General features: G+C 43.7%; 2 protein-coding genes across 2 annotated transcripts; both read left to right on the top strand.

Moving 5' to 3' along the window:
• Nucleotides 1-2,310, top strand: LOC106565502 (RING finger protein 223). Its single transcript, XM_014132720.2, has 2 exons — nucleotides 1-180; nucleotides 1,148-2,310. Exon 2 carries the CDS (start codon nucleotides 1,181-1,183, stop codon nucleotides 1,895-1,897), a length of 717 nt encoding a protein of 238 aa, XP_013988195.2. The 5' UTR covers nucleotides 1-180; nucleotides 1,148-1,180; the 3' UTR covers nucleotides 1,898-2,310.
• A 2,072-nt stretch (nucleotides 2,311-4,382) lies between these two features.
• On the top strand, nucleotides 4,383-12,355 carry perm1b (PPARGC1 and ESRR induced regulator, muscle 1b). Its single transcript, XM_014132381.2, has 4 exons — nucleotides 4,383-4,526; nucleotides 7,152-10,854; nucleotides 11,553-11,669; nucleotides 11,991-12,355. The coding sequence occupies exons 1-4, from the start codon at nucleotides 4,401-4,403 to the stop codon at nucleotides 12,098-12,100; spliced, it is 4,056 nt and encodes a 1,351-aa protein (XP_013987856.2). The 5' UTR covers nucleotides 4,383-4,400; the 3' UTR covers nucleotides 12,101-12,355.
• Nucleotides 12,356-13,740: the final 1,385 nt, after the last annotated feature.

Here is a 13,740-nt window from a genome sequence, read left to right as displayed (position 1 = left end):
TGTGAGCACTGCAGGTGTAGGTGAGACTCCACTGTTAGTTCGTAGACAGCAGAGCAAGGAAAGCAGAGAGAGGGAGTGACTGAGTTATTACCTGAAGGATCACAAAGACAAGAGAAAGGTCATAGCTGTTGATGCTCCATCAGTTGGCCAAATACTGCCCCCTAATACCACTCCCTGCAGGTAAGGACTATACTACTGTTTTGAAATGAATGGTAATGATAACACATTTTGGTCCTCCTTATCTCTCTGTTTGTTGTTGTGAGATGTCATTGGCAGCAAGTCATAAAGGAAGCATTCTCCTAATAGGATATTTTAATGCATGTTAACATTTTAAACTAAAGCTGCTACCAAGCTAAAACATTTCTATACTGTAAATTGATACCTGACAGTCACTGGTAAAACTGATGGAAATAATCTTAAAAATGTTATAAGGATGTTCGAGCTTCCTATGCTGCTCCATGTATAGAAGGAAGGGAGAGTCAGGAAGTAGAATGTAAAGTTAATGATTAATCTGCTGGACATAAAATGACGCCTGTCACCTTCCCTCTGGGCCGTTAACAAAGACCACACTCACCTGTTGGCTACACTCACGGACCTAGCCAGATCAATAAGGAAATGGGGATTTGGGATTTCTGTAACAGTTTCCTTTGTTTCCATTTCCCCTGATGTTTCCTTTACATTGTCAATGTAACACATAATGTCTACCCAAAAAGGTTATGACAGACTATAGCAAGGACAGACAGAATACACAAGACAATGTAAATGTGTAATGTAGTATAACGTAAATGTTTAAAATATACCCAAACAGACAGTAATGTTTAAGGGTTGGTTGGCATAGTTGCATCAATGAAAAGCCTCCATTGAAAACATGTTCAGTAAAAGATAAGAGAAGCAAGACATGAAGAAAGTGAACAGTCTAATCTATAATGTGTACTTCAATGCACTGTCTAATATTTGAAGAGAGACGTTTTCTTTGGTATTGTACTGCCCTCAAGGAATCATTGTGCCAAAACCTTTAGTCAAATTGACACAGGCTAATCAGACCTAAGACTATCCCTTCTTAATCTTCATGGTGTGCAAACAAAACATGACACCAACTTAAACGTTTTCAAACAGTCACTGTCATCGTGGGCATCTATTTCTTTAGGTGCGTATCAGAAAACCAGAGGGAGAGTAAACCATGGAGGTCACCAAGGTCTGGCACACCCAGGTCCTGGACCCAGTGCCCGAGGAGGATGAGCAAGAGTCGGACCCTTCCTCCGGCGGGGACAAGCCAGAGTGCTCCATCTGTTTCAACACCTATGACAATGTCTTCAAGACGCCCAAGCTGCTGGACTGCACCCACACCTTCTGTCTGGAGTGTGTCACCCGGGTCATGGCCGTGTCTGTGGAACAGGACGGGGGCCAGATCCCCTGCCCCCTCTGCAGGCACCCCACCTCCATCCCCGCCAGCGGTCCCCCTGCCCTCCTCACAAGCCTGGAGGTTCTGGGCAGGCTCCCCACCCACCTGCAGCAGGAAGAGAGGGTGTGGATGGAGGGGAAGAAGCTGTGTTACTCCAGCCTCAGCAGCCCTGACCCCCTCCACCCTGTCGGCTCCTCCACCTGTATCTGTATCGACATTGGGAGGATCCAGGAGGATGCTGTGTCCAGACAGACTGAGGCTGAACAAGGGAGACGCGTCTGGGCCAGACGATGCCTCTGTAGGTCCTTCTCAGACTGGAAGCGGCTGGTGTTGTTCGTGGTGCTGCTGGTCATGCTGGTGTGTGTCATCATGTGGCCGCTGCAGTGTGTCTTTAGTACTGGATCGGTTCGTTGTTTGAAAAGCAAGGCTCCAGCCACTGTGGGGCAGACCCCTACTCCCTCTACAGCTTCCACCATCACTCAGCTGCTAGGGTGAGATAACGAGGGGAGACCCAATGTGCAGCAAAGGGCCTGGGGGCACCTTATTATCGCAGGTGATTCTGACTGGCACAGCAGGACTGTGAAGGATGAGACTGAAAGACAAGCTAGCTCTTCTGGTGAAAGGACTTCAAATGAGCCATAGAGATCCTGTTCAATTACTAAATGGGCTACATTGAGCTCCAAAAGTATTGGGACAGTGACACATTTTTTGTTGTTTTGGCTCTGTACTCCAGCACTTTGGATTTGAAATGACAACAATGACTGAGGTTAAAGTACAGTCAGTCTGTCAGCTTTAATTTGAGCGTATTTTCATTCATATCGGGTGAACCGTTTAGAAATCACAGCACTTTTTGTACATACAGTGCCTTCGGAAAGTATTCAGACCTCTTGACATTTTGTTACGTTACAGCTATATTCTAAAAATGTATTAAATGTTTTTTTTGCTCATCAATCTACAAACAATACCCCGTAATGACATCCAGGCTGTATCACAACCGGCCGTGATCGGGAGTCCCATAGGGTAGCACAATTGACCCAGCGGCGTCCGGGTTTGGCCGTGTAGGCCGTCATTGTAAATAAGAATTTGCTCTTATCTGACTTGCCTAGTTAAATAAAGGTTCAATTAAATAAAAACAAATGACAAAGCAAAAAACGTTTTTTATTTATAAACCTTTTAAAACTGAAATATAACATTTACATAAGTATTCCGACCCTTTAATCAGTACCTTGTTGAAGCACCTTTGGCAGTGATTACAGCATCGAGTCTTCTTGGGTATGACGCTACAAGATTGGCACACCTGTATTTGGGGAGTTTCTCTCATTCTTCTCTGAAGATGCTCTCAAGCTCTGTCAGGTGGGATGGGAAGCGTTGCTGCACAGTTATTTTTAGGTCTCTCCAGAGATGTTCGATCGGGTTCAAGTCCAGGCTCTGGCTGGGCCACTTAAGGACATTCAGAGACTTGTCCCGAAGCCACTCCTGCGTTGTCTTGGCTGTGTGCTTTGGGTCGTTGTCCTTTTGGAAGGTGAAACTTTGCCCCAGTCTGAGGTCCTGAGCGCTCTGGAGCAGGTTTTCATCAACAACAAAAAAGGAGTCACTGTCCCATTACTTTTGGAGCTCACTGTATGTCATCAACCCTGAAAGTCCCAGAATGGGATGAAAATGGCAGCCGTATTGGTCAGGGAGAAATCCAAACAAGTCCAATTGGAATGAATGCCAGTAGAGGCATAATCCTGATTTTACTTATCCAGGATATTAAAAGTAAGGCATGTGATATATCAGAAATTGTGTCATATAATTTTTGTCAACCTAAGATATTGTCATATAATTATAAATACAGTTTATATGGTTTTTATACAGATTTTCTGAAAAAAATGTTGGCACATTGTCATTTAATTTAAAACATTTATGGAATCATTATTCTAAAACTGTCTGGCTAGCTAGCTAACAAATATACTGTGCAGATACATTTTTCAAATTCATAGGTTCTTTGAGGGTACATTGTTTTATATGATAGTTTGTTTTATATGTGAGATATTTTTTGATTAAATCATGTACTAAATTTAACAATTTTGTTTTTAGCAAATCATACTGTCTTTTTTAGGATACCTAGGGCTCTATTAAATCTGTAACGCTAAATAAATTGTTATCTAAAAAAATTAAAATGCTACAGATTCCGCAATATAAACGTAAAGGTAATTTCCAATTGATCCGACATATGCAGTGTTTTTCATGAATGCAGTCTCTGCTAAAGCGAGAACATTGCCTTTAAATTTCAATCACGCTGTAACGCTGAACTTCCGTGATGCCTTTTGAACAGAGCCCCTAGTGTTTGGTTTGTGGGTTCTTTGGAAAAGACAGTGGCATCTTGGCATTTTCATGGCCTTGAGTGGTGATCATCACATGAGCACACCTAATCCGCATGCACGTGTTACTCTTGTCTCACATTCACACTTACACATTTTATTACTTTCAATCTGCTGACACACAGCTATTTTATTGTACTGTACCTCCTTATATAAAGACCAGTACACCTCTATTTCTGCTCTCTTGTCTGTGCAATCAGCTTGTTGTGTCTGTCTGTACACACGTTCATCTATTTAAGCAACTTTCTTAAGAGCGCTATGTTATCAAATGGTCTGTTTGGTCAGTGTATCACCTCATGCTACCAGATACTTATGTAATAATGGTACGTTCATGAAGACAAAACTCTCAATACAGATGTACCATATCCACTTGTCTACACACACACTAATACTCTCTTTATCACTGCCTCTGTTTAGATATAATATGCTCACCGTTGTTATTGTGTAAGGTAATAGGTAATTATACAATTGATCCTATCCTACCTCTTCCACTTCAGAGGGCTTCTATTTAAGGCACTGAAATGTTACACCTCTGGGAGGGAGATAAAGAATGGGGGGGGGTCCGGACCCGAGCAGAGCCCTACATGTGACCAGGAGACAGACACACCGCTACAGGTCTATTTATAATGTGGTGAATGGCTAGGCCCCACTCTGACTCTGCTACACCACAGGCAAGGACAGGGGGACGCAGGAGGACAAACACACAGCATGTCACTGCTGCAGGACAAGCTGAACCTGGAGACTTTATACTCATCCCACAGGTAGGAGGCCATTCTTGCTGAACAGACACTAAAAATATCAGCATGGAATACCTACACCACACATACTGTAGCCTACAATACAGTTCCCATCCTTCTTACTGAATGCTAGAATGCTACTTATGGACCCGTGTTTTGCTTATGACAAAAGTTACCACTAGCCTACAAGGCCTCACAGTGCACTTTGCAAATTTTTTGCACATTTCTGACTTAATTTCATTATAAAAAGCTGTCTGTCAAACCAGAACAAAGCCTCAACAGCATACGTTGAATGGTATCTGAACTTGTTTACTTTGAAGAGTTGGACGGGTTAAAGCTCTTTCCATGAAGTGGATTTTAATGCACATGAATCTTATATCTTTATGTATGTGAAAACAAAAGATACGCTAACTTGAATGTATTTATTTTGGACCACATTAGGATTTATATGGGTATGGACTGTATGTCAAAGTTTATGCAGAGTGAAGAGGTGAGTTACAGTACGTCTAACATAGATTGTACACGCTAATAGAATTTTAACCTTGAGATGTTTCCAGTATGCATAGTATGTTGTGATATTGTAGGTGGAAGGTTACAGTAGTGTGGTTGCCCAACTCTGATCACATGACCATTTTTTCCAGGAGTAGGGCCATGAAGTATTTTTGGGGGTCTGTTATAGAACTGCAACTGCCATGTTTCTGTGACGCATATAGCCCATAACATTTTTACATTAACTGATCTACAGTGTGTAGATTTTGACAAGGTACTGCTTGAACTAGAGTCAGCTTTCAAATAGCAAGAGAGGAGGGCAGTGAGGTCATCACAACAACACCCCAAGACAAATCAAACATTAGTTCTAAGTCTGAAATGGCATGAGGGCACCGTTTACAATCATCATTTTCAAATATATTCTGTACGGCATTGTGCTTGATTTACGGAACAACATAAAACAATAACACTTTTTGCAGATACTGCAGAAAAAAACTATTAAAAAAGTAATATTTTATCTATCGTTTATTAATTATAATTAGCAAAAGATGCATAAACAATGTGTCATACTGTAACAACATGTGCCTTACTTGCAATTTGTTTGCACACTTCTCCCCCCAAGTAAGAATACACTGCATTCGGGAAGTATTCAGACACCTTCACTTTTTCCACATTTTGTTACGTTACAGCATTATTCAAAAATTTATTAAATAGTTTTTTTCCACTTATCAATCTACATACAATACCCCATAATCACAAAGCAAAAACAGGTTACATACGTATTCAGATCCTTTACTCAGTACTTTGTTGAAGCACATTTGGCAGCAATTACAGCCTTGAGTCTTCTTGGGTATGACACTACAAGCTTGGCACACCTGTATTTGGGGAGTTTCTCCCATTCTTCTCAGCAGATCTACTCAAGCTCTGTCAAGTTGGGGAGCGTCGCTGCAGACATTTTCAGGTCTCTCCAGAGATGTTCGATCGGGTTCTGTCTGGGCCACTCAAAAACATTCAGAGACTTGTCCCGAAGCCACTCCTGCGTTGTCTTGGCTGTGTGCTTAGGGTTGTTGTCCTGTTGGAAGTTGAACCTTCGCCCCAGTCTGAGGTCCTGAGCGCTCTGGAGCAGGTTTTCATCAAGGATCTCAATGTACTTTGCTCCGTTCATCTTTCCCTCGATCTTGACTAGTCTCCCAGTCCCTGCCGCTGAAAAACATCCCCACAGCATGATGCTGCCACCACCATGCTTCACTGTAGGGATGGTGCCAGGTTTCCTCCAGACGAGACGCTTGGCATTCAGGCCAAAGAGTTCAATATTGGTTTCATCAGACCAGAGAATCTTGTTTCTCATGGTCTGAGTTTCCTTTAGGTGCCTTTTGTCAAATTCCAAGCAGGCTGTCATGTGCCTTTTACTGAGGAGTAGCTTCCGTCTGATTAGTGGAGTGCTGCAGAGATGGTTATGCTTCTGGAAGGTTCTCCTATCTCCACAGAGGAACTGGAGCTCTGCAAGAGCGACTATCGGGTTCTTGGTCACCTCCCTGACCAAGGCCCTTCTCTCCCAATTTATCAATTGGCCAGGCAGCCAGCTCTAGGAAGAGTCTTGGTGGTTCCAAACTTCTTACATTTAATAATAATGGAGGCCACTGTGTTCTTTGGGACCTTCAATGCTGCAGACATTTTTTGGTACACTTCCCTAGATCTGTGCCTCGACACAATGCTGTCTTGGAGCTCTACGGACAATTTCATGGCTTGGTTTTTGCTCTGACATCACATGCACTGTCAACTGTGGGACCTTATATAGACAGGTGTGTGCCTTTCCAAATCATGTCCAATCAATTAAATTTACCACAGTTGGACTCCAATCAAGTTGTAGAAACATCTCAAGGATGATCAATGGAAACAGGATACACATGAGCTCAATTTCAAGTCTCATAGCAAAGGGTCTGAATACTTATGTAAATAAGGTATTTGTTTTTTATAAGTTTGCAAACATTTCTAAAAACCTGTTTCCACTTTGCCATTATGGGGTATTGTGTGTAGACTGTAACGTAACAAAATGTGGAAAAGGTCAAAGGGTCTGAATGAACTGTATGTAAAGGATTCTATAACCTTTCAACTTTGACATTTTAACACTGACGTCCTTAAATGTTGTGTTGTTTACAGATGCAGGAGCCTGTGAAGGTTGCCATGGATGACTTAGACCACAGTGTGCACATAGCGGAGCATGACTGGGACAGCTTCTATAAGGACAGTGAGGAATGCTCCCTGCCACAGCCCGAGCTCGCAGGCTCAGACGACTTGGGCCTCAGTGATGAGGAACCAGAGGATTCTGTGTGTCCAGTGTTTCCGGCCTTAGGCAATGTCCAAGATGACCCCCGGCAGCAGAATGCAGCTCAAAACACTGCCATCCCATCTGAGCCCAGTGTTAAGGAAGAGGCTACCCTCAGAGAGGTTTTCATCTGTACAGACCTGGCTGTAAAGATTTGTGAGAGTGGCTCTGAAGAAACACAACTAAATGATCCATTGAGCTTAACTGAGGAAGAGGGTGGTGGTCTCTTGGACAGGGTCTTTGACAACTCCCCCCATGCACAGAAAGAATCAGATTCTGGCTACTATAGAGAAAACAGAGAATCTGGCTACTTTGAAGAAAACTGCCTCACCACAGAGTTGGTAAAAGAAACCCCAGGAGAGACTGCTGAGCAGAACACAGAAGAGACCTCTAGGAACCAGGACGTAACTAAAAATCTGGGTTCAGTTCCAGAATCTTCTAGCAACACGTGCATAACTAACAGTGACCCCTCTGGAGCCTGTGATGTCTCAGATATCAAAGGATTTGACGGAGAGCTACCAAGCGAAGGTGGCACTGGTACATTCCGTGGCATCTTAACACCCCTCTCCCTACAGCCTGTTCCACTACCACCCCAAGACGTGTATCCAGGCCAAAATATCAGCCAGGAGCAGCTGTTCTGCCACACAGAAACAGCTATATTATGCGAGAGACACGCCAGAGTGGCACCAAGGGAAGAAAAAGAGCGCTGGTTTGTGACCGTGAACGAAAGTCCAGCGCCTCACAGAGTGCATGCTGCCACCGCGGTGAAAAAAAGAAGAAGAAAAAAAAAAACTTGTAGGAATTCAGTCCCACGGGGCCACCACACCTCAGAGGGGCCAGACCCTCCCCCTGAGAGTGAGTCAGAGATAGATATAGACGGAATGGAGGAATCTAACAAACAGGAGACCATGAATGAGTTTAGTACCCAGTCATGCAATAAGTCAAAACCACTGCCAGACACACACACGTTGCTAAATCATTTTCATCGAGAAGTCTATATAGAGTTTCCCAAAATAAATGTAAGCTATTCAGAGTTACCCCCTCTATTTTCAGAGTTAAGCTCTTCATCATCATTCAGTGAAGAAGTGAATGTTTCTACAGAGTCGCCCCTTCAGAGGGAGGACTCTACCGAGGCGCTCGACACAGAGTCATCTACAGAAGAAAACAAACAGGAAAATTACAGCTCAGCCGTTGGCTTAAAAAGGTCAGTAGACCATCCATTATCCAAACTACAACACCTATTATTTGCACTTCACCGCTCTGAGTCTGTGTACTCGAATGAGGAAGGGGAATTATTTTACACCACCAGCACCAGCTATAATTCTGAAGAGGAGTATGTCTCAGCCACAGAAATGGAGGATACTAACACACCTTCCAGTGAGATAGGTGGAGAGAGTGGAATCTCTCTTCCCCTACAAATCGATACTACTAATTCACAGCCACTAATTCAGGAAGACTGTCTAAATTGCCCCTTGCAGTCACAACGTGAAGGTTATGAAAGCACAGCTGACCAGGCTTACATCGAGTCTGTCAGAACATGTCCCTCCACTGGTCACAGTAACAGTAACCCTATAATGTCAGAGAAAAGCTCAGTGCCAGCTGATTCAAACCACAGCCTTGACTTCCACATGACTAATGAGACACCAGCACACAGAGTTGGTGAGCAACTTACAGTCTGGGAACATTTACCACAGACGAACACTTCAGAAGATCAACCTTCTCTTCCTCTTCCCGAAGTAACAGTGACACCAACAGAAAACCCTGAAACATCATATAATGCATCAGACCCCACTCGCCCAGTGTATGCCATCTCTGCTTTTTGGGATGAAATGGAAAAATTGACGATTAAAGACATCTTGCACCTCAGGGTATGCAGAAGCCCATCTCCCCCGAAGGAGACCCTCCATCCTCAGGAATCTGACATTGCACATGTTGCTGTCACAGACGTAGACATGCTGAACAGTTCCCTGACTGATATTGCGGAATACTATTCACAAGACAGCTCTCTAATGGACACTTCCGATACTGCAGACTCTGACTATTTCACACACAACGATGACTCCCCCAAGCCAGACTGCTCGAGTTGCGAGTTCTCTACCTTCTCCGATTTTGACGAAGACTACATGCCATTTTTCGGCACTAGCTCAATCCCCAGCCCTGAGCTTGGGAACTTCGAACGGAGAAAATCAGAGTCTCCCTGCTCAGGGGCCATCTCACAGGAGGAAGAAACAGACTCCAGTACTGGCCTGGCCACTCCTGTTGACTGTGAAGAGCTTGCAGCACTATCCTCTTCCTCTGAAGACAGCATCCCCAACGAAGACAGCATCTCCAACACCAGCCTCCTCCCAGAAGCTACATGCCTGAAAAGGATCAGGAAGAGCAGAAGCATGCTCAACATTGTGCAAGCTCTGGAGGTAGCTCAAGTAGAGATGCAGCTGAAAGACATGCACAATGCCCAAGCTCTGGATGTCGAGAAGCAACTGAAAGACATGTGCAATGTACAAGCAGCTCTGGAGGTCCACATGCAGCTGAAAGACGTGCACAATGCACAAGCTCTGGAGGCAGAGATGCAGCTAAAGGACGTGCCCATTGTACAAGGTCTGGATATAGAGATGAGGCCAAAAGACATGCGCAATGTCCAAGCTCTGGAGGTCGAGATGGAGCTAAAGGACTTGCTCGAGGAAGCCGAAAATAGCTTATTTCCCAACAGCTGTGAGGACTTAGACTTTGCGGAGAATCCTGTTTTTGCAGTGATTGATAGAATCAGCCGAACACCCTCCCCAATTCTACCCAGTACAGACATACTGGACGAGCGCTACAGAATCACCTTTCCAGAACTATATGAGTACCTGTTCACAGAGGATGTCCTCTCTGTCTACGAGTCCCTTATGTCTACGTCAGTGGCTGAGAGCTGTTATGACTACTCTCTCTCTAAGTACGGAGCTGGAGTGTTATTCCCTCCCCTGGTCCAGCAGTCTCTGCATGCTGAAGGAGAACCAGTCCCCATCTTCTCCTGCTCCCGCTTGGCTGCACAAGACCTCAGGTCCCCCAAACTGGAAGATTTTCTCTTCCCACAACAAGACACATATCTCGAATCCGAGGAGGATGACTGCTCTCCTATCCGAGTGGTGACTCGCTCCGACATCCAGGCCAAAGAGGCTGTGTCCTTCTCCTCGTCCTCTTCTGCAGCCCCAGATGGTTACCCACCAAACACCCACTTCTACAGCCAGAGAGGCTGGACAGGGAACTGGAAGAGCCTGCTCTCCCTGAGGAGGATCCGCTTCCCAGGAATGGGCAGCACTAGCAGTAGCTGGTGCTGGAGGTCTGGTGCCTGGATGTCTCCAGCTGTGGGTCAGGCTCAGAGGGCTCTGCCCCCTCCCATTACACCGAGCAGCCAAGCTGATACAATTGTCAATGAGGCAACCAGGGTCTCCCCTCCTCCACCTGAGGTCATTCAACTCGGACACGAGATCTTCAGACAGCTTTCAGAGAAGCAGAGACGATTCAAAAGCTTACAGACAACCGTCTCAGTGTCAAGTAAGTATTATCCAGTGATGTGAGATGGTTGATCCTTTACCTATACAATCACACATTGTGTACATACATACTCGTATACTTATACACATACAGGTAACTGCCAAAATAATGGAAACACTTGAGTAATTGAGGGATTCAAAATATATTGAAAGCAGGGGCTTCCACACAGGTGCAGTTATGAGTTAATTAAGCAATTAACATCCCATCATGCTTAGGGTCATGTATAAAAATCCTGGACAGGCCATTATTTTGCCTACCATGGCTATGCCCCCATAGGATAACAATGCCCCCATTTATTAGGCACGAGTGGTCACTGAATGGTTTGATGAGCATGAAAATGATGTAAACCACATCCCATGGCCTTCTCAGTCACCAGATTTCAACCAAATTGAACACTTATGGGAGATTCTGGAGCGGTGCCCGAGAGCTCGTTTTCTACCACCATCAACCAAACAACACATTTCCCGTGGAAAAATGGTGTCACATACCTCCAATAGAGTCCCAGACACTTGTAGGATCTATGCCATCTATGCTGTTCTGATTCATGGTGGCCCAACGTCCTATTAAGACACTATGTTGGTGTTTCTTTTATTTTGGCAGTTACATGTACATTATACATAATACTTAATACATTTTATGTATTAAGGTAATGTATTTTCATTGACCCATCCCAGTTACATGTGTTTTCCCTCCTGTAGAGAAAGATGGCATCCTCTTCTCACTGAAGCAGTCTGACATGTGTCTGGTCTGTATTGCCTTTGCCTCCTGGGTACTGAGATCAGCAGATCCAATGGCTGCCGATACATGGAAAGCAGGTAAATCCATAGAACTGCGTACTATTGCCAAAAAGCACTGTCATCAACTATCATTGGTTTTTATATCAATGTTTTATTGTATTTATTCTATAAATTTCTTAGGTATTAAAACAGAATATTAATAAGTCAATTACTCATGTCTAATTGTAGCCAGGATGATAGTCTGTTTCTGCACTTGCCAACTCCTTGTGGAATTGCCATGCCAAACATTGGCCGGACAATGAGTTACCAAGGTAGCACAAACAGAGCTTGGACCAGACTGGTATAATTGCGAGACATGTTTCAAATTATGTAAACAACTCTCTCTGAACAATTGTTCAGCTCTGCTGGCAAATGTGAGTGCCATATCTGCCATCCAGTACCTTCGGCGCTACGTGGTGAAGAGAAGGGAAGCTGGAGATCTGAATGATTCAACTGAAGATAAGGCATGATATATAGCTATTGCTTCTAGAGAACCCTTTCCAGACATTTTAACTTGGGTCCATAGGAGTGTCATAAGAGTTTCATACAACGTAGAAACACGAACAACCATTTACCGTTGAAGTCGGAAGTTTACATACACCTTAGCCAAATACAGTTAAACTCAGTTTTTCACAATTTCTGACATTTAATCCTTGTAAAAATTCCCTGTCTTAGGTCAGTTAGGATCACCACTTTATTTTAAGAATGTGAAATGTCAGAATAATAGTTGAGAATTATTTAATTCAGCTTTTATTTCTTTCATCACATTCCCAGTGGGTCAGAAGTTTACATACAATCTATTAGTATTTGGTAGCATTGCCTTTAAATTGCTTAACTTGGGTCAAACCTTTCAGGTAGCCTTTCACAAGTTTCCCCACAATAAGTTGGGTGAATTTTGGCCCATTCCTCCTTACAGAGCTGGTGTAACTGAGTCAGGTTTGTAGGCCTCCTTGCCAACACATTTTCTATAGGTTTGAGGTCAGGGCTTTGTGATGGCCACTCCAATATCTTGACTTTGTTGTCCGTAAGCCATTTTGCCACAACTTTGGAAGTATGCTTGGGGTCATTGTCCATTTGAAAGAACCATTTGCGACCAAGCTTTATTAACTTCCTGACTGATGTCTTGAGATGTTGCTTCAATATATCCACATAATATTCCTTCCTCATGATGCCATCTATTTGGTGAAGTGCACCAGTCCCTCCTGCAGCAAAGCACACCACAACATGATGCTGCCACCCCCGTGCTTCACGGTTGGGATGGTATTCTTCGGCTTGCAAGCCTCCCCCTTTTTCCTCCAAACATAACGATGGTCATTGTGACCAAACAGTTCTATTTTTGTTTCATCAGACCAGAGGACATTTCTCCAAAAAGTACAATCTTTGTCCCCATGTGCAATTGCAAACCGTAGTCTGGATTTTTTATGGCGGTTTGGAGCAGTGGCATCTTCCTTGCTGAGCGGCCTTTCGATATACGACTAGTTTTACTGTGGATATAGATACGTTGTCCTGTTTCCTCCAGCATCTTCACAAGGTCCTTTGCTGTTGTTCTGGGATTGATTTGCACTTTTCGCACCAAAGTACGTTCATCTCTAAGAGACAGAACACATCTCCTTCCTGAGCCTTATGACAGCTGCGTGGTCCCATGGAGTTTATACTTGTGTACTATTGTACAGATGAACGTGGTACCTTTAGGCGTTTGGAAATTGCTCCCAAGGATGAACCAGACTTGTGGAGGTCAACAATTTGTTTTCTTAGGTCTTGGCTGAATTCTTTAGATTTTCCTGTGATGTCAAGCAAAGAGGCACTGAGTTTGAAGGTAGGCCTTGAAATACATCCACAGGTACACCTCCAATTGACTCAAATTATGTCAATTAGCCTATCAGAAGCTTCTAAAGCTATGACATCATTTTCTGGAATTTTCCAAGCTGTTTAAAGGCACAGTCAATTTAGTGTATGTAAACTTCTGACCCACTGGAATTGTGATACCGTGAATTATAAGTGAAATAATCTGTGTGTAAACAATTGTTGGAAAAATAACTTGTGTCATGCACAAAGTAGATGTCCTAACCGACTTGCCAAAACTATAGTTTGTTAACAAGAAATTTGTAGA

This window comes from Salmo salar, chromosome ssa12, assembly GCF_905237065.1.
Source record: "Salmo salar chromosome ssa12, Ssal_v3.1, whole genome shotgun sequence".
NCBI classification, from domain to species: domain Eukaryota; kingdom Metazoa; phylum Chordata; class Actinopteri; order Salmoniformes; family Salmonidae; genus Salmo; species Salmo salar.
Note: the sequence above shows the minus strand (reverse complement) of the source record. Positions and strands in the feature narration are given on the sequence as shown.

Excerpts from the sequence above, each read along its gene's own strand:
- LOC106565502 (XM_014132720.2), top strand. The coding sequence starts at position 1,181 with ATGGAGGTCACCAAGGTCTGGCACACCCAGGTCCTGGACCCAGTGCCC.
- perm1b (XM_014132381.2), top strand. The coding sequence starts at position 4,401 with ATGGCTAGGCCCCACTCTGACTCTGCTACACCACAGGCAAGGACAGGG. Across the intron at positions 10,855-11,552 it reads GACAACCGTCTCAGTGTCAA|AGAAAGATGGCATCCTCTTC; the intron begins GTAAGTATTATC and ends TCCCTCCTGTAG. Across the intron at positions 11,670-11,990 it reads TGCCGATACATGGAAAGCAG|CTCTGCTGGCAAATGTGAGT; the intron begins GTAAATCCATAG and ends ACAATTGTTCAG.